This window comes from Giraffa tippelskirchi, chromosome 11, assembly GCF_054371585.1.
Source record: "Giraffa tippelskirchi isolate mGirTip1 chromosome 11, T2T-mGirTip1v1.2.pri, whole genome shotgun sequence".
Taxonomy (NCBI): Eukaryota; Metazoa; Chordata; class Mammalia; order Artiodactyla; family Giraffidae; genus Giraffa; species Giraffa tippelskirchi.
Genome location: NC_137285.1, coordinates 62625284 through 62651688, shown reverse-complemented (window position 1 = coordinate 62651688; position 26405 = coordinate 62625284). Strand labels below are relative to the sequence as shown.

The 26405-nt window shown below is 39.3% G+C and overlaps 1 protein-coding gene across 10 annotated transcripts in view; it reads right to left on the bottom strand.

Annotated features, from left to right (window-relative positions):
* The window catches only part of ARFIP1 (ARF interacting protein 1), a 135802-nt gene that overhangs the window by 76167 nt on the left and 33230 nt on the right, over positions 1 to 26405 (bottom strand). For 8 of the 10 annotated variants that reach the window (XM_081543654.1, XM_081543658.1, XM_081543663.1 and 5 more), the window contains one exon: positions 8539 to 8640. In XM_081543654.1, the coding sequence (XP_081399780.1) occupies positions 8539 to 8640 (102 nt within the window). Of the gene's footprint in view, positions 1 to 8538; positions 8641 to 25937; positions 26115 to 26405 lie in introns of those variants that run through there. The other 2 variants (XM_081543660.1, XM_081543657.1) reach the window with 2 other exon arrangements.

Here is a 26405-nt window from a genome sequence, read left to right as displayed (position 1 = left end):
AGCTCCTACTATTACCCTAGGTGTTCCCAATGTTTTGCATGCTATATTGGGCACACTTTCAGGGAATGATTCTATGTTCAGTCTGCAATTCCTTCCAAAGAGATATATACGGCGTCTAAGCTGAGTTTTCATAGCTCATCAAAAACATTCTACTAATGGTACAGCATGTAGTATGTTGCTTTTTTTTAAAATATAAATTGTGAAATACTTGAAATAGTCTACTGCATGAGCCCGTCTACCCACATTGATGTAGAATGATGGGCTGTAGTAATAACAGTCTGTAAAGATGTATAATTTTTTTCCCCTCAGTATGCTTGTAGGAAGCCTAAGGTAGGTAGTTTGATTCAGATTTGGTGATTTGTGGTTAGACAAGGGGCCAAAAAAAGTGTAGTGGCAGATAAAAAAATATACTCAACTAATACAATACACCCAAACCCACACTTAAGTCTCAGATACAATGCCTTTCATCTTTCACGCCCAGTTCTACTTATGCAACTGGAACTCCCGGGGCCACTCTTTGAAACTTGTCATTGCTCAGGAAGCAACACTTTTGGAATTTTAAACCTAACAACTTATTTTATGACCATAGTCTCCTCCCATATCTGTTATTCCATGTGATCCAGACAGCAAATCTCCTGGCTTGCCTGCTTGCCCCATTTTATCAACACACACACACACATATATGCACACACAATCTCAATCTCACTTCTCTCTCCTTCCCCCACCTTCCTCTCAGTCACTCAACAAACTTTTAACAAGAACTTAAGCATCACTATCTTCTGACAGTTTACTGTCTATTCTATTGGTCCCACCTGAACCCCTGCATCCAGACTATGGTCTTGATTCTAAGTAGTACTGAAGTTTGATAAGAATGAAATCATGTACCAATTTGCATCAAGAAAATTCCAAATTCATTCAAAAACTATTACTGTGGAAATATTTTCATGTAACTACATTCAAAACTATTTCTCCTAGATAGTGAAAGTTGTCCATGATAGCATTTGTTTATAAAGGCACAATCTAAAAATTATAATTAAGATACACAGGGCTTCAGCCTTTCATTAAAAATTATGTTTATTCACAATTTTCTATTTCCCAAACAGGAATACAAATCCAGAGTTAATTTAATAGATGTATATATAATAAACACATTTTAAAATTTAATTTGTGGTAACAGTACTAAGAATATATTCTATACTTTAAAAAGCAAATATTAAAATGAATCTGTATTTGCAAGGATTAAACAATCCTTGAAAAACATTTGTCATACCTTTAAAAGTGTCCAAGATATACATCTGGTAAAAATCGGCCTTAGGGAAAAGCCCTTATCTAATGTGACTGAGCTACTAAATTTTTCAGATAATGCAGAAACATTCATCACATGCTATTCAAACTCCAGGGTAGGATGACTGAGGTAGAAAATATGTTAAATTTAAGTCAAACTAAAATTCAATCTTTTACTGAAAAATTACTGTGATCCATAAGCTGTACAGTGTGCATATACTATCTCTGTCCTAAATGTAATTGCAAGCTCTTGGGAAAAGCAGATACATAAATGGACAGTTACATTATTAAGGTGAGGGGAGGAAATATGTTCAAAACAGGCTCTTATAATTCCTATTTTTCTATTGTTTCTCAAGTCTTTACACTGCTAAAGTATATTATCCAAACTGATACGTACAGGGGAATGGAGAAACAACTTAACAAAACAACAACAACAAAAAGAGTAAAAGAAAAATAACAATAAAAACTTTCAAAACAATAAAATTTCCAGCAGCAGCAACAACAATGACCATGATGCATGCTGGAAACTTAAGGACGCAGGGTGAGTCCAGTCTGAAAGTATACTCCTTCCTGTTGTTCCACGGTCTCCTGGAACTGTGTTTCTACTTCTCATTCTAATATTTGTTCATTCATTCACCAAACATCTAATGAAGGCCCGATTCTCAATTACATGCAGCACTGCTGCCAGGCCCTGGAGACAAGGTAATGAGTGAACATTCCCGGTGACACTGTACTTACAGCCAATCACGTAAGTTTTCGGTATAGCTAGTCAATGCAGGCAACTCCATCATAACCCCAGGGCCCCTTTTCCTCAGTTGTAAACTAAAGCAGTGAGATCCAGGGATCTTCGAGGTACTTCTACTGAATTAACATTCTGTGATTTAACTCAAAACTTGTAGACCAGGAATATTTAAGACCTAGGGAACCCAATGATCCATAGGCAGAATTCAAGTGATCCTAAACTCCTTGAAATTGAACACAAGATTTGGCAGTTTTGTATATATGTGCGTTTTTCTAGAGACAAGGTCCATAGGTGTAAAAAGCTAAATTAGGAATTTTAGTTTTGGGCCTACCAGAGGAAAACTTTTATTTTAGCTAAGGTAATTTTTCTAAATCTGCCAAATATAACTTAATTCACAAGAAGTTTCAATTTAACTCACAAGGAGCTAATATTTGCTTCTTTAAACTCATGGTACAAATTGCACATTTCTAACCTAATATTTTGACCAGCATAGGACTGATGCTGAAGCTGAAGCTCCAGTATTTTGGTCATCTGATACAAACAGCTGACTCATTGGAAAAGTCCCTGATGCTGGGAAAGATGGAGGGCAGAAGGAGAAGAGGGCGTCAGAGGATGAGATGGCTGGATGGCATCACCGATGCAATGGACATGAACTTGGGCAAACTTCAGGAGATGGTGAGGGAGAGGGAGGCCTGGTGTGCTGCAGTCCATGGGGTCACAAAGAGTCGGACACGACTGGGTGACTGAACAACAACAATATAACAGAATAAATTATAAATAACATGTAGCTTTTAAGTAAAAGAATAATTTGTATTCTTCAGAGATTAAACTTTACACTACTCTTTAAAAAATACCAGCTGCTTTTTATTTAGAAGCAAAAATAGTTTTGCTGTAAAGAACTGCAATAATACTAAGATTATTATCCTATTCTCTCTTCACATAGCTGTTGCCCCTCTAAGACAAGTAAGAAACCTCGAAACATTAACAAATGTTAAGCTGCTACCAGGGAATTTCTAGGGCAAATTCTCCCATTATATCCTCTATTTCAACGTGAATGTTGAGGTAAAGTCCACCAGGGCCTCTCATAGTAGGAGACTAAGAAGGGAAATCAAATGAAAAATGAAACAGTGGCAATAAGACACAGAAAGAACAGAAGCATTTACACTCTCACTGCCTGGGTCACAGTGACACCAACTGGCCAGCCAAGTTATGACAACTTAATAAACCATCATCTTAATTTTTGGCTCAGATGGTAAAGAATCTGCCTGCAATTCAGAAGACCCAGATTCGATCCCTGGGTCGGGAAAAGCCCCGGAGGAGGGAATGGCTACCCACTCTTGCCTGGAGAATTCCATGGACAGAGGAGCCTGGCAGGCTACAGCCCACGGGGTCATGGAGTCGGACACAACTGAGCAACTAACACATTCATATCATATATATATACATAATTTTTTATAAGACTTTACACTTTTTAAAGTGTAATATGCATTAAATAAAAGCCATTATATGATTTATTTCATTTTTATCAATTTTTAAAATTGAAGGATAGTTTATTTACAATGTTGTGAGTTATGTAATTTTAGACATCAAGTATGTATAAAAGATGTATATTAGTAAAACATGCTTTTAAAACTAGAAAACTCTAGTTATGAGGTAGTTTTTCATACAATCTCTTTTCTAGTCTATATAATGCTAAGCAATATTTAATATGTTATACATACTTACTTTCTCTATGAACTTTTATCTATTGGAAAACAGAAACACGAATTTGACGTTAAATATTGATACAATTTCCCTTTTATTGCTCAGGAAAATAAGGGAGTGTGCCAAAATGTCAGTAAATATATGCCTAACAGATCTTGAGTGTAATTTATTTAAAAGAGTCAAAAGATGCTATTGAAATACTGTTTTCACTCATAGTAAAAGTGATCAGAGGTAATTTTTATTTTAAAATATTAAATATGTAAGAAACTCTCATGATATATTTTTTCTTTCATAAGAGCAGGTACAAAGAGAAACAAGCTTTATGATGTTGAACTTCTTTACAGAGATAAAGTGGGGTGTACTGGTTGACTTAATTATTGCTTCCAAGGAATCTTGCCTACTGGTAAGTGAAGTGAAAGTGAAAGTCGCTCAGTCGCATCCGACTCTTTACGATCCCATGGACTATGCAGTCCATGGAATTCTCCAGGCCAGAATACTGGAGTGGGTAGCCTTTCCCTTCTCCAGTGGATCTTCCTGACCCAGGAGTCGAACTGGGGTCTCCTGCACTGCAGGTGGATTCTTTACCAACTGAGCTATGAGGGAAGAACTTTGCCTACTGGTAAAAGTTCATATCTATTAAAAGGAGACTTCTAGGACAACATTTCCTTTTTTTCCTTCTCTATCCCTCAATAGAAAATGAAATAACATTATAGGGGAATCTCTAAAAAGAGAATTAGACATTAAGTAAGAAGTTAACTTATAAAAGCAGCAAGTTAACTGGCTTTGACTATGTAAGCAAAGAACTTACACAGATATATGAGTTAATTCACTTCACTCTAAAAAGACTCTAAAGTTAAAATCTGAAAGGATTAAAAAAAACTTTTCAGTGTAATCAAAGGCAAATTAAGGTACTTAACTAAAGACTCATGAATAGTTTAAGGTACAAAGTAACCCTAAAGAAGAATGAAGCTAGAGGAATTACCAGGTACCAAGGTTGAAGCTACTATTTATTTCAGACTTAATTACTCTAATAAGTGGGTAAGACAGTGTGGTATTACTGTAAGGATAGACAAAAAGACCAAGAAATAACACAGTTAGCCAAGTAATATAGCTACACATATATGATCACTTGATTAACAGCAAAGGCCCCTGTGTGGAGAAATAATTTTTTTTCAATAAACGATGCATATCACATGATATGCACATGGGAAAAAAATGAACCTTGACTTCTACATCATGCCATACACATAATTCAAGACAGATCATAGACCTATGTGTAAGAAGTAAAACAGAAAAACTTTTAGAAGATAGAGTGTCTTCATGATATGGGGATAGGCAAAGATACAAGGGTCACAAAAACCACTAAAGAGAGAGAAACACTAATAAACTGGACTTCATTAAAATTAGCCTTTGGTCATCTAAAGATACCATTAATATAGTACAAAAGCTAGTTACAGACTGGAGATAAACATCTGCAATACACACAAACAAATGACTATACCCAGCACATATAAAGAACTGCTACAAATGAATTAGAAAAAGGCATACACTTAACCGAAAAATGAGCAAAGGACTTGAAAAGGTACTTCATAAAAGATAATATTCAAATGGTCAATAAGAATCTGAAAATATGCTCAACTGGTAATGATGTGGAACAACTAGAACACTTATTCACCGCTGGCAGGATTGTCAACTAATTTGATCATTCGGCAAACTAGTTGACAAAATCTACCAAAACCAAACGTCACGTACCCGTGACCTGCAATTCCACTCCAGGGTAAATACCCAACAGAAACAGGTGATCATTACACCAAAGACCTATACAAGAATGGCCACAGCTCCTTTATTCGTCATCGGGGCAGACTGGAGACAACCTAGGCGTCTCCTATGGCTGATTCACGCTCATGTTTGGCAGAACGAACAACAAACTGTAAAGCAATTATCCTTCAATTAAAAAATAAATACAGTTTTAAAAAAACAAACAAAAAAACCCAGAGACAAAAATAAATAAAAGAAAAAGCAAAAAATAAATTTTAAAAACAAAACAAACAAACAAACTGAATGGATAAACAAATTATGGCCTATTAACACACACTGGTGTATTAACACAATGAGAAACCGTATTACAATGAAAAAGAATTGGTGGCGGTTTAGTCGCCGTTGTGTCCCACTCTTGCAAACCGTGGACCATGGCCCGCCAGACTCCTCTGTCCATGGGACTTTCCAGGCAAGGGTACTGGAGGGGGTTGCCACTTCCTTCTCCCGGGAAAAAGAAGAATTAAACATTGCCAAAGCAACAGCTACAATATTACAGATATAATGCTGGGTGAAAGCCAGTCAGAAAAGAGTTCACATAGTCCAATCCACTTACATGCAGTTCGGGAGTCACAAGCAAGAGCACAGAATGATGACAGCAGGGGTTACTCTAAGGGGGGATGCACCGCCTAGAAGAGGGCAAGGGGGCTGGGAAAAGCCCTGGGGATGCTCTACATCTTGATGTGGGTGGTGGTTCCGCTGAGCTGTACACTCAACATCTGGGCTTTTTACTATCTAAAAGCCATAGCTAAAAAAACAAACAAAACAAAACACCCCAAGCTAAAGATGGCAGGTGAATCTTCAAAACAACGCAGCGTTTTGTATGTATCACATTTTTCTTAGATAAAAAGTTTCATTAGACTGTGTGTAAGAATATCAACTCTGGTGGCAGGCATTTCTGTTATTTTGTTGTGAACCAGGCACTGTCATCCCTAGCACCTGGTATACAACATACACTTAATAAATATCTGCAGAATAAATTCGCAAAAAGGAGCTGTTACCAAATATAAGACAAAGCAATCATTAACTAAAATCCTGGTATAATGAGTTATTTAAATTAACAGAAGTTTATAAAGCTATTGGTAGAGTGTCTAATGATGGTAACTTGAGTTTCCTTAATATGCAAGTATACCTCAGTGTTTTCAAATACCAGAAAGAGTAGAATCTGAAGTGAAAATTTCCTCTGAGTGTTCAGAATTTCCACCTGCCAAGGCAGGATACACAAAAGATGACGGTTTGATCGCTGGGTCGGGAAGATCCCCTGGAAATGCCCATTCCAGTGTTCTTGCCTAGGAAATACTACAGACAGAGAAGCCTGGCAACCATGGGGTTGCGAAGAGTCGGACACAACTGAGTGACTGGGCGCACACACAGCTGATTTACAACGCTGTGTGAGTTTCAGGTGTCTCAGGCATACAAATTCTGTCAGTCACTCTGCATTGGCCCATGGGTCCTTATAAACCAAGTTAAAACACTTGCAATTAAAAACACATCCCAAGCTTGAAGACACATCTGTTTCTTCTAAATGACTTGAGCCAAAAATAAGTGAAATAGAATGGAATTTTCCAAAGGTCCATTAAAATGATCTGCCTAAAAAGTGGTTCTCAACTAGAGGCAAGTTTCCCCCTACCCCTGATGCTTGCAGTGTCTGGGTACATCTGTGCTTGTCAACTACCAGAGGCGCTCCTGGCACCCACGAGGAAGAGCTCAGGGATGCTGCTAGCCACGCACAGGCCAACCCTCTGCAAAGGAATCTTTCTGGCCCCAAATGTTAATAATGCTGGGAAAGAGAAATTATGATCTGAAATACCACCTTCTGGGGCTTCCCCTGGTGGCCCAGTGGTTAAGAATCTGTCTTCCGATGCAGGAGACGTGAGTTCAATTCCTGGTTGGGGAACTAAGACCCATCATGCTATGGGGCAACTGTGACCTTGTACCCCAACTAGAGAGCCTGTGTGCTGCAACTACTGAGCCCCACGCCACAACTACTGAGCCCACGCATCACAACAGAGGGAAGCCCACGTGCTGCAGTGGAGACCCAATGCAGCCAAAAATAAATATTTTTAAAAATTAAAAATATTATCTTCTGTTAAACTAAAATACTTTATTCTCAAACATATGAAGTAAAAGAGTCCAATTTAAGCTGTAAAATAATTCAAGTATCTTTCAACCATTACTTTTTCAAGAATATGAAAACTGTATTTTTAAAGTTATGTAACATTGTACACATGTGTCAAGTGTTTGACACACACGTGTCAAAAAGGAATGTTTAATGGAAATATCTCCAGAAATAACTAACATCACTATCATTTCTAGGACTATATTAGGCATATTACTTATCTTAATCTCATTTAATATTAACATCACCATAAAAATAAAATTCTCATTTAGAGAGATTAGAATAAGTAAATATCTGCCCAAGGTTACATTGCTAGGAAAGGCATAGCTGAAATTTGAACCCACATTATCTCTAAACCCATGGTGTTTCCATTTAAATGCATAAATTTCGATTTCAAATGAGAGGCAGATCAACATTAAACAGATCTCAAGTTTCATTTTCCACTGAGTCAAATATGTCACTCTAGAAAGTAAACAGCAAAATGAAGAGGCACCTACATAGGAATTATATACTAAGAAAAGAGACCAACGTTTTAAAAGATAATCTATAGTTAATATTTTTTCTTATCACAAGTAGAATGAAGTAGTTTTTTAATAAAGTTATATGCCAAAATCATTACATACACTCTTGCTCTGATTATACAATAAAATTACAGATAGTAACATCAAAGCCTAAATGCTTTACTGGCCAGAAGCTTGTTCTGGACAAATTACTAACATGACCCACCTAGTCATCCCTCTATAATAACATCAGATTCCAGAATATAGTCAATCTAAGAACATATTCCTATACTATGAATAAACTCAGTTACTTTCATCTCAGCACTTAAGGGCTTATCATGATTCTCTGTATTGAGAGACAGAAGTGTTCTTACCCTATTAAAGCCATGCTCATGAGAGTCATCAACTTCCCCATTACTAGTCACTGGAATTTCTGCTGCCGAATTTTTTGGAGATTCTTGAGCCATGGTAGACTCCTAAAAAAGTGAGGAAAGAAATAGTCATAGGTAACACCAAATCATAAAAGGCAAATATTCAAAAGACTATATTCATGTTTATAGCACATAAAAGCCACCATTATAGCCTACCTAATCCTTATATAATAAATATGATACCAATATAATAAAAACACATCTGGCTTTTAAAACTGCATTCAACTTAGATTTCTTGATCTTCTTGTAGGTGCCTGGGGGCAAATGACACAAAAATTTTTTTAAATGAAAATAATGTCATAGTATTACTGAAAATGGGCTTCCCTGGAAGCTCAGAGGGTAAAGAGTGTGCTTGCAGTGTGGGACACCTGAATTCGATCCCTGGCTCAGGATGATCCCCTGGAGTAGATCCTTCTATTATTGCCTAGAGAATTCCATGGACAGAGGAGCCTGCCAGACTATTGTCCACGGGGTTGCAAAGTGTCAGACATGACTGAGTGACTAACACACATTACTGAAAATAGTTTTAACCTTACAGACTCCCTGAAAGATTCTTGGATCTACAGACCACACTTTGAAAAACACTGGTATAGACAAATTTTAAAAGGGCTTCCCAGGTGGCGCTAAAGGTAAGACACGGTTCGATCCCTGGGTCGGGAAGATCCCCTGGAGAAGGGGATGGCAACCCACTCCAGTATTCTTGTCTGGAGAATCCCATCGACAGAGGAGCCTGGTGGGCTACCGCCCATAGGGTCACAAAGAGTCAGACACAACTGAAGCGACTTAGTACACTAGCACAGACAGAGAAATTTAACCAACACTTGGGGAAACTTGTTATGTGCAAGGCACTCTACTAGATTCTACGGAATATAGAAAACAAGTAAGGCAGTCACTGCTCTAGGGAAAAGAACCACTGATTTAGTGTGGGAGACTGACTGGACTCTTCAGGAAACATCTAGGACAGTTAAGTATCTGTCCCTTTTTCTTGAGGATCCTCAAAACTCTTGGAATAGGTATAGATTACACAAATCCTAGGGTCTTCCTAGGCCAGATTTCTATTTCTTGGCAGCTCTAGAAATGTTCTCCTTTCAACAGATCCTCTTTTAGATTAATTACACTTCACTTCTACTCCTTATATAAACCTCTTTCTTTACCATGACAAATTTTATATTAATACATAATAATGTTTCTAATGTCTGACACAAAACTGAATAGGCTATCTCTATATATTTGTACTCCCAGGGCAACATAATACATATCTAAGCAAACTGATATATTCCCTTTTAGTACAGTCAGGTGCCTGAGGACAGAGATAGTCAGAGCCATTGCTGTATCATCAGATTGGCCCAGGGTCTGACAAGCAAGAGATTCTTAACAGATGTTTACTGAATAAAAAGGATATGAGTTACATCAGAAGTCTGACTCACAGTTATGAAGATGTTAGAATGATCATTATACACTTAAACTCCACACTCACTTCTTTGTCCCACCCATGGAGCATGGAGCCATATGTTTGTTACTTCTTATGAATATCACTGCAGGAAGACAAACTAACGGGAAACGTCTGAAGTAGCAAAACCAAAAAAAAAGTGAATTATCAAGTACCTAAAAATCAGTGTACTTTAATTACTTGGTGACAGTTTTAATAAAAGACTAAAATGTCATACTGAAATCCTAATTGGTTAAGCCAATGAAAAAAGAACTTTTATAATAATGTCAAATCTTATTAATATCACTTAAAACATTTCTCAGAAAACTTAAGTTATTTCCTTGCATTCTTAAAGTATCTTATAAAAAATACTGGCTTAAAAAACGCCATATTTCAGAGTCTATCATACCACATGCTCAAAACTAGTGATAGAATTAATAAACTGAACATCTCATGTAAGCCTTGAAAACTGAAAAAAAGAAATTCCAGAGAGAAGATTTCAAAAAGTTGAAGGCGGGAAAACAAAACATTCCTCTGCTTTAGACTGGATTCTGGGGACGTCTCCGAATGCAGGATGCTGCTGTCGAGTCCTCCACTGACGTGAGCGAGGGCAGCACCACTCGGCAGAGCCACAGCGCTGTCACGTTACAGGGCGGGGCCCGTCCTCCACAGAGCACTGAAGCTGAGGCTCTTCAGGGTGCTTCAGATTAAGGCAAAGGGACCAGGCCTTTGAGCCCCCACATCCATACCCGATTATTAGATGCAAGCTATCCGCTAGATAGGGGTGTAACTGTGGACAATGCAGCTCTCTTTCACAGAGGCAATTGCTGGAGATATTCAGCATGAGCCCTCAGCAGGCACCTCTCCTAGAAGGAGGGCCCTGGTCCTAAAGCAGGTAACTGAGTCCCTCATCATAGCATCCATTGTACCTTCCTTATTATTATTCTAAAGTTGTATCTACTTTAAAAGAATTTGAAATGTCTTATTTAAATTATATCTGGCTACCTTTATGCATGTATGAAGCCTGGCGTGCTGCAGTCCATGGGGTCACAAAGAGTCGGGCACTATGGAGCGACTGAACTGAACTGAATGCATGTATTTACGGACGTTCACTGATCTCCACTAAGAGAAACTGCCTCTTTCACAGTCCCCAATTAAGAGGTGGCCACCGATTGAGCCAAAGAAGAATCCTGGACACGAGGCCTTGCAATTCACAGGTATGACAATAGGGCCTGGTTAGAAAATTACTGCCAATACAGAAAAGAGGAATTTCCTGAGCCAATCAAACTCTTTCTGAAGGTCTGAACTGAGGATACTGAGTGAATCAACCAACTAGGGTACTGGAAAGACAAATGAAAGCTCAGTAAGAGCAAAGAGTAGAATTATACTGATGAAAAGTCACAGCTTAAAAATTCACAAACTCTACTTGACAACTGTTAGCAAACTTGTCAAAGTTTGCTGACAAAGTCTTATCTGTGTCTAGATCTTCTGTTTCTAAATTATGATCTTATAATCACAATAAACCTTGCTTTTATATTCTTTTTTATTGTGGTAAAAAACACATAACATAAAATTTACCCTTTTAACCATTTCTAAATGTATAGTTCAGTAGGGTTACATATATTTACACTGCTGTGTCATCAGTCTCCAGAATTTTTTCACGTTGCAGAACTGAAACTTTATACCCATTAAACAATGACTCTATTTCTATCCTCCTCCAACTCCCCTCCCGCTCCTGGTAAGCGTCATTCTCCTTTCTGTGTCTATAAGCTTGATTGCTCTAGATACCTCCTATCAATGCAGTCATATAGTATTTGACTTTTTGTGACTGGCTTACTTCTTTACATGATGTCCTCAAAATTCATCCATATTGGACATCTGTCAAAATTTCCTTTCTTTTTAAGGTTGAATAATAATCTGCTGCATATACTGTTAAGTTGCTAAGTCATGTTTGACTCTTTGCAGCCCCGTGGACTGCAGCACGCCAGGCTTCCCTGTCCTCCACCATCTATCTCCCAGAGTTTGCTCAAGTTGATGTCCACTGCATGTATATACCACATTTATTCAGTTCACTGATGGGACATTTAGGTTGCTTCCATTTCTTGGCTATTATGAATAGTGCTGCTATTGCTGCTATGAACATGGGTGTGGATGTATCTCTTCAAGATCTTGCTTTCCATTCTTTTGGAAACATACCCCAAAGTAGAACTGCTAGACCACATGGTAATTCAGAAACAGCAAGACCCTATGGTCCTTGCCCCTCTGTCCCATGTCCTTTGCCTGCCTTTTGTCTGTGGAAAACTTTAGTTGAAGAATAAGCTTAATCAGAGAAACAAGAAATGCAGAAACAAAGGAAAACAGTCAAAGGAGAAAAATAATAATAATGTAGTCATTAAGCATAGTCAAGGACTCTTAGTTCCTTCTCAAGGACTACAGATGATATCCTGAGCCATATCGTGTGAGCTGTCTTATAGATACTGAAATCCCAGGTGAAAGAAGCTAGCTATATGATGACCAGACTGTACTCACGACATAAGCTGCCACAATTCTGAGAACTGGCCTCAAAGAAATGAGAGCAAATGGACCTTGGAACTGAAGACTAACTGTACCTCAAACAATCAAGATGACACTGGTCAGACCACTGATGACCAATCTGAAGGTGAGCGTCAGGGATGACTGTGTTGTTTCTGCATGTAGTCCCCCTCCCCTCACTTCTGTCTGTAAGAGCTCCTGCCCCACTGACTGCCAGCAGGGGGCGGTCAGCCTTTGGACAGATTTCTTTCCCCCCAGCCAGTTGCCAGCATCTGAATGAAAGCAAACTTCCCGTTTCACCAACCTAGCCTGTTTATTGGCTTTTCAATCGCAAGCAGCCAGACCAAACTCTTCTGGTAACAAGTTTATTTTTAATTTTTTTAGGAAACACTATACTATTTTCCATAACGTTTTCACCATTTTATATTCCTAACAACAGTGCACAAAGGCTCCAATTTCTTCACATCCTCACCAATAATTGTTATTTACATTTTTAAAATAGTAACCATCCTAACAAGTGTGAAGAGGCATCTCATTGTGGTTCTGATTTGCATTTCCCTACTGATTAGTGATGTTGAACACTTTTTCATATGTTTGTTGGTGGTTTATGTATCATCTTTGAAGAAATGTCTATTCAAGTCTTTAGTCCATATTTTAATTGGGTTATTTGTGTTTTACTTGTTGACTTCTAGGAGTTTTTTTACATGTTCTGGATATTAACCTCAAAAGATGTATAATTTGTAAATATTTTCTCTCAATTCTGTAGGCTACCTTTTTACTCTGTTGATTTTTTATACATTTTGATGTATAAAAATTATTTGATGTATAAGAAGGTTTTAGTTTCGATGTAGTTCAATTTGTCTATTTTTCTTTTTTTTGCCAGTGCTTTTGGTGTCGTGTTCAGGAAATGTTTGCCAAATCGACTATCATAAGCTTTTCTTCTCAGTTTTACAGTTACAGGTCTTACACTTAGGTCTCTGATACATTTGGGGGCTGATTTTGTGTATGGTGTAAGACAGGGTCCAGCTTGCACGTTGATATTCAGTTTTCCCAGCACCATTTGTTAAAGAGACCTTTCCCTTTTCCACTGAGGGGTCTCAGCATCTTGGATACTTTTGAGATCCCTATTTTCTTCACTGCCACTGCTGCTGCTGCTGCTGCTGCTTAGTCGCGTCAGTCGTGTCCGACTCTGTGCGACCCCATAGACGGCAGCCCTCCAGGCTCCCTCGTCCCTGGGATTCTCCAGGCAAGAATACTGGAGTGGGTTGCCATTTCCTCCTCCAGTGCATGACAGTGAAAAGTGAAAGTGAAGTCGCTCAGTCGTGTCCGACTCTCCGCGACCCCATGGGCTGCAGCCTACCAGGCTCCTCTGTCCATGGGGTTTCCCAGGCAAGAGTACTGGAGTGGGGTGCCATTGCCTTCTCCGCACTGCCACTGCATCCTTACAATATATCCAGATTATCTGAGGCTACTGGAGTTAAGTTTCTACTTCTTGCAAATAAGAGATACACAGATACTAACCTCATAGCTCAGTTGGTAAAGAATCTGCCTGCAATGCAGGAGACCTGGGTTTGATCCCTGGGTTGGGAAGATCCCCTGGAGAAGGAAGTGGCAACCCACTCCAGTATTCTTGCCTAGAGAATCCCATGGACAGAGGAGCCTGGTGGACTACAGTCCATAGGGTTGTAAGAGTCAGATACGACTGAGTGACTAAACCACCACAGACACTAACTAGATACTTGATCTCTAATCCAACCAGAAAGACTAAGATTTTGTTATCTAAATAATTATCACTCTTCCAAAAATTATAAGATATGCTCTTACTTTCTCCCTCCTAATAACAGCTGGTGATTCAACAGGTACTTGCTATCTTCTATGCAATATACATGGGATAAAACAGAAACAGAAATCAGACCTTAGGTTCTAAGAACTAGAAGTACTGCCAAAAAGTAATTACAATACAGTGTTGTGAGCACCTGAGGGAAACACTTAATACAGTAAGCACTCAGAGGGAAAACTTAATCAGAGGTGGATACTTCAGCTGAATCTTGTAGGATGACAGATGGGGACACAGTAAAGGAGAGAGTCTAAATAGAAAGAATGATAGGAGCAGAACAGAATCTAATCTATTCCAAGTAAAGCAATTTAGCTAGAATGGTGATGGTTCATTCATACAGTCATTGACCCAACCGATTTCCTGAGCTCTCTAAAGTGCTGGGCGGGAGGTCAGATACTTAGGACAGTGGTGAACCACACAGAGCAAACTCCTACCCTCAAAGAGCTTACAGCCTAGTTGGGGAAAACAAACAAAGAAATACACGCATTGTGCAGTCCTAAATGCCAATGGGCACATGTATAAGCACATTTGTTTGTGAATGTGCTGTTTTAAATAAGGTGGTCAGGGAAAAACTTAAAAGAGGCATCATATTTTTGTAAGACATGAGTAAAGTGAGGGAGTGAGTCATTAAGATACCTGAAGTACAGAATCCCAGCAGAGGAAATAGGAAACACAAAGAGAAGGAGGTGGGAACAGGCTCAGCTTCTCGAGAAACAGGAAACAGTTTGAGGGCCAGGGGAGAACACAAAAATGTCCAAAGGGCAGCAAGAACACGCGAAGCTTCAAAGACAATAGCAAGAATTCTGGATTTTATTCTTAGTGAAATGAGAAACCACTGAAGGGTTTTGAACTTAAGAGTGAAATGATCTGACTTACATTTAAGGATCACTCTTTTCCTGCTGCGGTGCACTAAACTATACGTGAGCAAAAGGCAGAAGCAGGGAGAATAATTTTATGGAATAATCTAGGCAAGAGATAATGGCAGCTTGGAGTAGGGTGACAGTGGCTGAGGAGGTAAGAAGTGGTTAGATTCTAGACATATTCTGAAGGTAGAACAACCTGGAATTCCTTACAGACAGATGTGAGAGATGGGAAAAGAGAGGTCAAGGACAGCTACAAAGGTTTCTGGCCTGAGCAGCTGTTAAAGTGAATTGCTGTTAACAGAACTAGGCAAGACTCAGGCTGGAGCACAAGGTAGAAAAAACAGCTAGAATTCAGATTAGGATATATTAGGGTTTGTATAGATAAGGGTACTAGGCTTTTGGGTATATGAGCTTGAAGTCCAGAAGAAAGCTTGAAGCTGGGGATAAGAAATTTATAAGTCACTGGTGTTATACCTGGCATTTAAATTCTTGGACTGCATAAGATTACCTAGATCAGGGGTCAGTGAGAATTTTCTATAGGGTCAAATGACAAATACTATAGGCTTTTGTGAGCCTACAAACTACTCAACTCTGCTGTCAACTCTGACGTTGTGGACCAAAGCAGCCAAAGAAAATACGTAAATGACTAGGCATGGATTTGGGCCTCCCACGTGGCTCAGTGGTAGAGAATCTGCCTGCCAATGCAGGAGCCACAGGAGACGCGGGTTTGATCCCTGGGTTGGGAAGATCCCTTGAAGGAGGAAATGGCCACCCACTCCAGTGTTCTTGCCTGGGGAATCCCACGGACAGAGGAACTGGGCGGGCTACAGTCCGTATGGTCACGAAGAGTCAGACGACTGAGTGAGTGAGCACACATGCACGGATTTGGCTTGAGTTTTGATCTAGAAAGTCAGTGCAGATAGAAGAGGGAGCTTTGCAGACTGAGTTCTCGGACACGTCAATATCTGGACATGGGAGGAACTAGCAAAGGAAACTTACAAGAGATGGCAAGCGGGGTAGGAGAAAAAACCACAACAGGCAGCTTCCAAGGACAGGTGAAAAAGAAGGCAGTTTTTGTTTCTGGAACTATACTAAACCTCCCCAGCCCTGCACAGGAAACAACTGCAAAAGCTGAGCACAATTTAAAAAGCCACTATTTGAAGGCTGTGGGGAGCAAAGAGAAGCACTCTAGTGGAGAGTACATGCTTGCTTGGAGAAGGGGAGACAGGGAGCTATGCGAGGAAGTTTCCATCTTTTTGGCTTGTAGACAAAAACTAAATCCTATCCATGCCGTGCACCCAGTAGCTGCCAGGGCATCCAGTGGAAAACCAGTCCTTTTCAGTTGGGGAAAAGTTAAGCTGACAAAAGTAAAAGAAAGGGGGTAATACTGAAAAGGAAAGGTCCAGAGAAGGGATTCCCAAACAGTCCACTCACATCTCTAACCCCTCAATGTACCTGCACAGACAAGAAACTGAGTTTGTAATCCAAATCCAGCCAAGAAAATTAGCAACCAAAACAAAGGACGTAATACTCACTGGAAAAGAAGAGAATCTCCAATCTTCGCATCTCAATGTTCAAAATGTTCAGGATACAACCCAAAATTACCAGATATATAATGAACCAAGAAAATGACATGGGATTCCCAGGAGAAAAGAAAAATAATTTAGTCTGGCTCTGATATGAAGCAGAGATTGGAACTGATATGGATTTAAACGAAGCTACAGTACCTGCAAATAAGTGAAACATTTCCAGTGAATCATAAATCTCAGTGAAAAAAATAGGAATTCTCTCAGCACAGTAAAAATGAAGCAAATAGATTCTATTATAGAATTGAAAACCACAATTTTTCAAAGAAAAAATCACTAGATGGACCTAGCCCAGGTAGAGAGTAGAGCAAAAACAAAGACTGAAAGGAAAGCTTCATGGAACCATAAGACAATGTTAAATATTCCAACTTATGTGTAGGTAAAATGCTAGAAGAAAAGGGTACAGAAAGAGTATTTGGAGAACTAATGGCCCAATTTTTTCCAAATCTGATGAAAGGCAAAAATTTACAGATGCAAGATATTTAATGAACAACATGCAGAGTAAACACAAAGTACATCACAGTCAAACCATTTAAAGATAAAGAGGTAACCTCAAAAGTAGCAAGAGAAAAAAAAATATTACTATCAGAAACAAAAATCCAACAAATGGGTGGTTTCTCATCAAACGCTGTAAACGGCAGAAGAGAGCAGAGCCCTGGTAAAAAGACTGCTGCCCACCTAGAGCTCCACAGCCCACCTAGAGCTCCACATCCATGGAGAATACTAGGAATTACAGAGGGTGCTAAGGGTATTTTCAAATAAAACTAAGCAAATTCATCACCAGCAGACCTGAACTATACAAAATGCTAAAGGAAATTCTCCTGCTGAGGAGAAATAAAACCAGACAGAAAAAAATGAACGTTCAGAAAAGAATGAGAAGGAAATGAAATGGTAATTACCTGGGTAAATGCAAAAACCATTTTGTTTTTACCTATTCATCTCAATTTCTCTATAAACCATATAACTGCTTAAAGCAAATGTTGATAACATCATTTCTGTGGTTTACAATGTATCCAGATGTAACATATATAAAACAAGTATATCAAAGAACAAGAGGGGAGGTAAGGGAAATACTGACTCATTGGAAAAGACCATGATGCTGGGAAAGACTGAAGGCAGAAGGAGAAGAGGGCGACAGAGGATAAGATGGTTGGATGGCATCATCGATTCAATGGAAATGAACTTGGGCAAACTTTGGGAGATGCTGAGGGACAGGGAAGCCTGGCGTGCTGCAGTCCATGGAGTCGCGTGACTCAACGACTGAACAACAAAAGGGAAATACAGACCTAAAAGGTTATGAAATTTCTGTTTTAATAGAAAAGCAGTACATAACTAATTGTAAGTGAAATATGAAAAGTTTAATATAGCTACTATAATCGTTACCACAAGTCCTGTCATGTGGCTTGCAGGATCTTAGTTCCCTGACCGACACTGAACCCAGACTGCTGGCCGTGAAAGCACAGAGCTCTAGTCGCTGGACCACCAGGGATTCCCCGAACACAGGTATACACACACATATTTTTAATGATCCTACTATATTCTATCTACAAGAGATGCACTTTAAAGACAAAGGTATAAATAGTATAGATTGAAAATAAATAGATGTACAAAGATACACCATACAAACAGTAGGCATAAGAAAGTTGGCACAGTTTTATTATTAATAATATCTGATAAAATAGTTTTTTTAAAAAGTATTACCAGAGATAAAGAGGGTAGTATCACTCTGATATTTCACAATGATAAAATGATCAATTCATTAGGAATACAAAACAATCACAAGTGTTTTCGTTGGTTCCAATAACAGAGCTTCAAAATAAATGAAACAAACATTGACAGAATTAAAAGGAGAAACAGAACTCCACAATCATAGTTGGAGACCTTCAGTTCAGTTCAGTTCAGGCGCTCAGTCGTGTCCGACTCTTTGCAACCCCATGAACCGCAGCACGCCAGGCCTCCCTGTCCATCACCAACTCCCGGAGTTTACCCAAACTCATGTGCATTGTGTCAGTGATGCCATCCAGCCATCTCATCCTCTGTCGTCCCCTCCTCCTGCCCTCAAGCTTTCCCAGCATCAGGGTCTTTTCAAATGAGTCAGCTCTTCGCATCAGGCAGCCAAAATATTGGAGTTTCAGCTTCAACATCAGTCCTTCCAATGAACACTCAGGACTGATCTCCTTTAGGATGGACTGGTTCGATCTCCTTGCAGTCCAAGGGAATCTCAAGAGTCTTCTCCAACACCACAGTTCAAAAGCATCAATTCTTCGGCACTCAGCTTTCTTTATAGTCCAAGTCTCACATCCATACATGACCACTGGAAAAACCATGGCCTTGACTAGACGGACCTTTTTAGGCAAAGTAATGTCTCTGCTTTTTAATATGCTGTCTAGGTTGGTCATAACTTTGGAGACTTTACCATCACTCTTATAGCAACTGACAGAACTAGACAAAGAAAACCAGCATAAACACAGAAGATCTGAACACCATCAACCACTCTGATACTTATAGAATAGGAAATAATAATGGCAGAATATATATTATTTTCACATGAACATGCTGTGTTCAGCAAAACAGATATTTCAGGCCATAAAACACAACTCAATAAATTTTAAAAGACTGAAATCATAACGAATGTTCTATGACCATAGAGGAATTTAATTACAATCAACTCACACAATATATGCAGGGGCCTCCCCCAAATTTGGAAACTAAACAACATATCTAAAACATTAATGTGAAAAAGAAGAAATCACAAGAGAAAGAAAATATTTTTTAACTGAATGAAAATGAAAATGCACGGGAGGGGGAGGAACAAAAAAAGAAAGAAAATGAAAACGCAACACAGCAGTATTTGTGGGATGCACCTAAAGAAGCAATGCTGAGAGAAATTTATAGCTTTAAATGCTTACATCTGAGTAGAAGATCTTAAACCAACAATCTAAGATTGCACCTTAAGAAGTAGAAAACGAGCAAACAAAACTATAAGTAAGATGGAGGAAGGAAATAATAAAGACCAAAAGTCATGGAAATAGATGGTAGATAGTAGAAAACCTGGCTCCTATACTTGATAAAGCTTAAGCTCATGAAAAACAAAAGTAGATGAACTGTTGCAGATAAAAGCAGACAAGAGAAAAGACAGCTAAATACAATATATATTATAGACTGGATCACAAAACAGGAAAAAAATAGCTGTAAAGGATATTATTGGAACAACTGTGGATTAAATAATAGTACTGTATCAATTTCCTTAATAATTTTCTAATTTTGATAAAAGTACTAATATTATATAAGAGAAAGTCCTTGTTCTTAGGAACAAATAGACATAATGTCTGCAAACCACTCTCAAATGATTCAAAAGAGAATAAACTGTATTTAAAGAGAAAATGTTGAAGTAAACGGGACAAAACAATGGTGAATCTGGGTAAAGAGTTTAATTTTTCTGTATAAAATTTTATCAAAATTAGGTTTTAAAAATAAAAATGACAAGGAGGCTAGAAAAGTACGTAGGAGACTATCATGATGGACTTTATAAATGCCAGACCAAGAACTGTGAACTTCTCCTAAAAGAAGTACGGAGAAAGAATTAGAAAATTCTGATCAATTTATTTTAGAGAACAGCCTGATAGGAAGTTAGACTGAAGGGAAAGAAGGAAAGAATAGAAGCAGAAAAACCATTTAGGAAGCATTTTTCAGTGTGAGTAAGAAATAATAAAGATCTACAGTAAGGCTGTGGGAATAGAAAAAGGTGAATTCTTTTTTGAGAATTCTTTAGTAGGTCAAGTAAGAGCCTTACAGAGTGACTAGATTGTGGGGGATCAGAGTAGGGGAGAAATGTAGGGTAACCCAGGCCTTCTCCCTGCTCCCTACCCAATTTTTGGCTTGGGCAATGAGAAAGACGAACATGTCACTCACCAAACGGTACAGCAAAGTCCTGAGAGGCACAGAATGTTTCATTCATAAATGCCAATGATTTTCAACCCTCTCTGTATCCTAGAATTACCTGGGGAACTTTAAGTTTTAAAGGTTCACCAGGTGATTCCAAAGTGTAGCTAATGAGAACTACTGCTATAAGCATGTACTAGACTCTTTAAGCAAACATAAAACCTCAGTATTAGGAAAGATCTACAAGGCATTTGTGTCTGACTTTTTGTGACCCCGTGGACTGTAGCCCACCAGGCCCCTCTGTCCACGGAACTCTCCATGCAAGAATAGTGGAGTGGGTAGCAATTCCTTTCTCCAGTAGATGTTTCTGAACCAGGAAAAGAACCCGGGTCTTCCGCATTTCAGGCCGATTCTTTACCATCTGAGTCACCGGGACAGCCCTGTCAGTTCGGTTCAGTCACTCAATCACGTCCAACTCTGCAACCTCATGAGCTGCAGCACGCCAGGCCTCCCTGTCCATCAACAACTCCCGGAGCGCACCAAAACTCATGTCCATTGAGTCGGTGATGCCATCCAACCATTTCATCCTCTGTCGTCCCCTTCTCCTCCTGCCTTCAATATTTCCCAGCAACAAGGTCTTTTCCAAAGAGTCAGCTCTTCGCATCAGGTGGTCAAAGTATTGGAGTTTCAGCTTCAACATCAGTCCTTCCAATGAACACCCAGGACTGATCTCCTTTAGGATGGACTGGTTCGATCTCCTTGCAGTCCAAGGGACTCTCAAGAGTCTTCTCCAACACCACAGTTCAAAAGCATCAATTTTTCGGTGCTCAGCTTTCTTTATAGTCCAACTCTCACATCCATACATGACTACTGGAAAAACCATAGCCTTGACTAGATGGACCTTTGTCAGCAAAGTAATGTCTCTGTTTTTTAATATGCTGTCTAGGTTGGCCATAACTTTCCTTCCAAAGAGTAAGCGTCTTTTAATTTCATGGCTGCAATCACCATCAGCTGTGATTTTGGAGCCCAGAAAAATAAAGTCTGCCACTGTTTACACTGTTTACCCATCTATTTCCCATGAAGTGATGGGACCAGATGCCATGATCTTAGTTTTCTGAATGCTGAGCTTTAAGCCAACTTTTTCACTCTCTTCTTTCCCTTTCATCAAGAGGCTCTTTAGTTCTTCTTCACTTTCTGCCATAAGGGTGGTATCATCTGCATATCTGAGGTTACTGATATTTCTCCCAGCAATCTTGATTCCAGCTTGTGCTTCTGCCAGCCCAGTGTTTCTCATGATGTACTCTGCATATAAGTTAAATAAGCAGGGTGACAATATACAGCCTTGATGTACTTCTTTTCCTATTTGGAACCAGTCTGTTGTTCCATGTCCAGTTCTAACTGTTGCTTCCTGACCTGGATACAGGTTTCTCAAGAAGCAGGTCAGGTGGTCTGGTATTCCCATCTCTAAGAATTTTCCAGTTTATTGTGATCCACACAGTCAAAGGCTTTGGCATAGTCAATAAGCAGAAAAAGATATTTTTCTGAAATTCTCTTGCTTTTTCGATGATCCAGCAGATGTTGACAATGTGATCTCTGGTTCCTCTGCCTTTTCTAAAACCAGCTTGAACATCTGGAAGCTCACGGTTCACGTATTGCTGAAGCCTGGCTTGGAGAATTTTGAGCATTACTTTACTAGCGTGTGAGATGAGTGCAACTGTGCGGTAGTTTGAGCATTCTTTGGCATTTCCTTTCTTTGGGATTGGAAGACCTTTTCCAGTTCTGTGGCCACTACTGAGTTTTCCAAATTTGCTGACATATTGAGTGCAGCACTTTCCCAGCATCATCTTTTAGGATTTGAAATAGGTCAACTGGAATTCCATCACCTCCACTAGCTTTGTTTGTAGTGATGCTTTCTAAGGCCCACTTGACTTCACATTCCAGGATGTCTGGCTCTAGGTGAGTGATCACACCATCATGATTAACTGGGTCATGAAGATCTTTTTCGTACAGTTCTTCTGTGTATTCTTGCCACCTCTTCTTAATATCTTCTGCTTCTGTCAGGTCCATACCATATCTGTTCTTTATTGAGCTCATCTTTGCATGAAATGTTCCCTTGGTATCTCTAACTTTCTTGAAGAGATCTCTAGTCTTTCCCATTCTGTTGTTTTCCTCTATTTCTTTGCATTCATCGCTGAGGAAGGCTTTCTTATCTCTCCTTGCTATTCTTTGGAACTCTGCATTCAAACTGGTGTATCTTTCCTTTTCTCCTTTGCTTTTCACTTCTCTTTTCACAGCTATTTGTAAGGCCTCCTCAGACAGCCATTTTGCTTTTTTGCATTTCTTTTTCTTGGGGATGGTCTTGATCCCTGTCTCCTGTACAATGTCATGAACCTCCGTCCATAGTTCATCAGGCACTCTATCAGATCTAGTCCCTTAAATCTATTTCTCACTTCTACTGTATAATCATAAGGAATTGATTTAGGTCATATCTGAATGGCTTAGTGGTTTTCCCTACTTTCTTCAATCTAAGTCTGAATTTGGCAATAAGGAGTTCATGATCTGAGCCACAGTCAGCTCCCGGTCTTAGTTTTTGCTGACTATATAGAGCTTCTCCATCTTTGTCTGCAAAGAATATAATCAATCTGATTTTGGTGTTGGCCATCCGGTGATGTCCATGTGTAGAGTCTTCTCTTGAAGAAGCCCTGTCACTCAGTTTAATTTGTCATGCAGATTAAAACCACAGATCAGATACTACTAACACCCATTAGAATGGCCAAATTTAGAAAGAGTGACACAATTAAGCGTTAGCAAGTATGTAGATTCTCATGCATTGCTGGTGCAAGTAAAATTTGGTAAGATCACTTTGAAAACTTTCTGGCAATACTATTAAACATATGTCTATTCTAGAACCCAGAAATTCTACTCCTAGGAAACATACCCGGGAAACATAGTGCATCTGTCCATCATAAAACAAGTACAAGACTATTCACAGCAGCTTTAGCCATAATATAGCTTAAAACTGGAAACAACTCAAATGTCCATCAGTAGAACAGATAAAGAAACTGTAGCATAATCAAACAATGGAACACTACACTACACAGCAATAAAATAGAACTACTGCTATTAAAAACAGAAAAAATTGTTACAGACTCTGTTGAGCCACCGAAGCCTGGTGGCTAGCAGATATAGAGTATCTACTATATGATTCAATTCAAAAAGAAAACCAATAAGGTATGATGATGGTAGGCAGAACAGTAGTTATCTTGGGGTGGGGACTTCTGCTTTTGTTTCTGCATGTAATGAGCTTGGAAATCACCGTCTCATTCTAAGAAGTACGCTGAACACACTAAAAAATCAACAAGTCTTCTTGGATTCATAAAAGAGGGGAGGACTCTCCAAACTGGAGAGAGGCAAATCCGAAGAGTCATGGCTTACTAAAGCAAAAACCAGTGGGAACCAGCTCAGTAACCAGTGGTGTGGTAGGAAAATCTGAACTGTAATCAATGAGTTGCCGGAGGCTCAGAGTGGAGAACTCTTGAGAGTTAAAGACTCCAGAGGAACCCAGTCATAAGCAGGGCCCCACAATATTCACTGTTGCTTTCAAGAGCGGGACCAGGTTACCCCAGTAAATATCACAGAAAAACTTCCTCATCCTTCCAGCAAGTGGTGGGAACTGTAACCACTATGAAATACACTCAGCAGTCCATTCTTTTTTTTTGGCTGTGCTGGGTCTTCGTTGGTACCTGAGGGCTCTCTCTGGCTGCAGAAAGTGGGGGCTACTCTTCGTGTGGTGTGCAGGCTTCTCACTGCAGTGGCTTCTCTTTTCTGGAGCACGGGCTCTAGGGCAAGCAGGCTTCAGCAGTTGTGGCACACAGGCTTAGCTGCTCCACACAGCATGTGGAACCTTCCCAGACCGGGGACTGAACCTGTGCAACGTGCACTGGCAGGAGAATTCTCATCCACTGCACCACCAGGGAGGTCCCTAAGTACTCTATTCTTAACAAGGCTTACCCTCTGGAGAAACCAGAACCCAGCCTGCTCGGGTATGACCAGCACCTAACAGCTGAGAGGGAAAGAGCCGCACCCAGCACATTCTCGCTATCCCGAGCCAGCTAAGGAGAGGAGAGAAAGACTGAGACACACTGGAGAATTTCACAATCCAGAGGCACAGGCTCACCAAAGGACTGACACCTAATCACAGGATACATAATGCTCCCCTCCTCCTACACTTTATGCCCACATTTACAGCAGGTCCTTTTACCTAATACATCAAGTAAGAATTACAAGGTCTACAAAAGGCAAAAAACACAATCTGAAGTCACAAAGCAAACATCACAATCAGGAATGGCACAGATGCTGGAATTACCAGACCAGGAATTTAAAACAACTATGAGTAATATGGGCTTCCCTGGTGGCTCAGATGGCTTAATGGATACAGTAGACAGCATGCGTGAAGAGCTGGACAATATAAATAGAGATGTATAAATACTAAGAAAGAACCAAAAAGAAATGCTAGAGATAAAAATCACTTATAACAGAAATGAAGAATGCCTTTGATGGGTTTACTAGTAGACCTCACAATGACTTTTGGAGTAGGCAAATATTTTCTTACGAAACGGAAAACATAATCAATAAGAGAAACACTGATAATCTGGACTTCATCAAAATTAAAAACTTCTTTTCAAAATGACACCATTTAAAAGATGGAAAGACGAGCTACAGATAGGGAGAAAACAGATGTAAGATATGTATCTGACAAACGACTAGTATTCAAAATAAACTGTAGTTTAGTCACTCAGTCATGTTGGATTCTTTTGCAACCCCATGGACTGTAGCCCACCAGGCTCCTCCGTTCACAGGATTTCCCAGGCAAGAATACTGGAGTGGGTTGCCATTTCCTTCTTCAGGAGATCTTCCCAACCCAGGGATTGAACCTGAGTCTCCTGCATTGGCAGGCAGATTCTCTACCACTGAGCCATAAGGGAAGCCCCATTTAAAATATATAAATAAGTCTTATTTAAATAAATAAAATTCAATAAGAAGACAAACAACCCAAATAAAATAAGGACAAAACTTTAACAGGCACCTCACTAAAGAAATAAACAGTAAGATGTTTAACATCACTAATCATCTATGAAATGCAATTTAAAGCCACATGAAGACACAAGCATACACCCAATACAACAGCTGAAGTTCAGAAAGGCTGACAGTACCAAGTATTGGTTAAAGAGTAGTAACTGGAACTTGCATACACCGCTGGTGGTTTAGTTGCTAAGTTGTGTTCGACTCCTTGCAACCCCACGGACTGTGGTCTGCCAGGCTCCTCTGTCCATGGGATTCTCCAGGCAAGAATACTGGAGTGGGTTGCCATTTCCTTCTCCAATACACTGCTGGAGGAAATGTAAAAAACCACTTCACTTAGCAATTTCTTATGAAATTAAACATACACTTGATCATATAACTCGGTCATTCTACACCTAAGCATTTACCAGAAAAATAAAAACAAACGTCCCAAAGAGACTTGTATATGCATATTCACAGCAGGCTTACTTATAAGAGCCCAACATGAGAAGAAAAAAATGTCCATCAACAGGTTAATGGATAAACAAATTATAGTTTATACTTCTAATGGAATGTTCCTTAGCAATAAAAAGAAGTGAATTACTGATGTATACTATAGC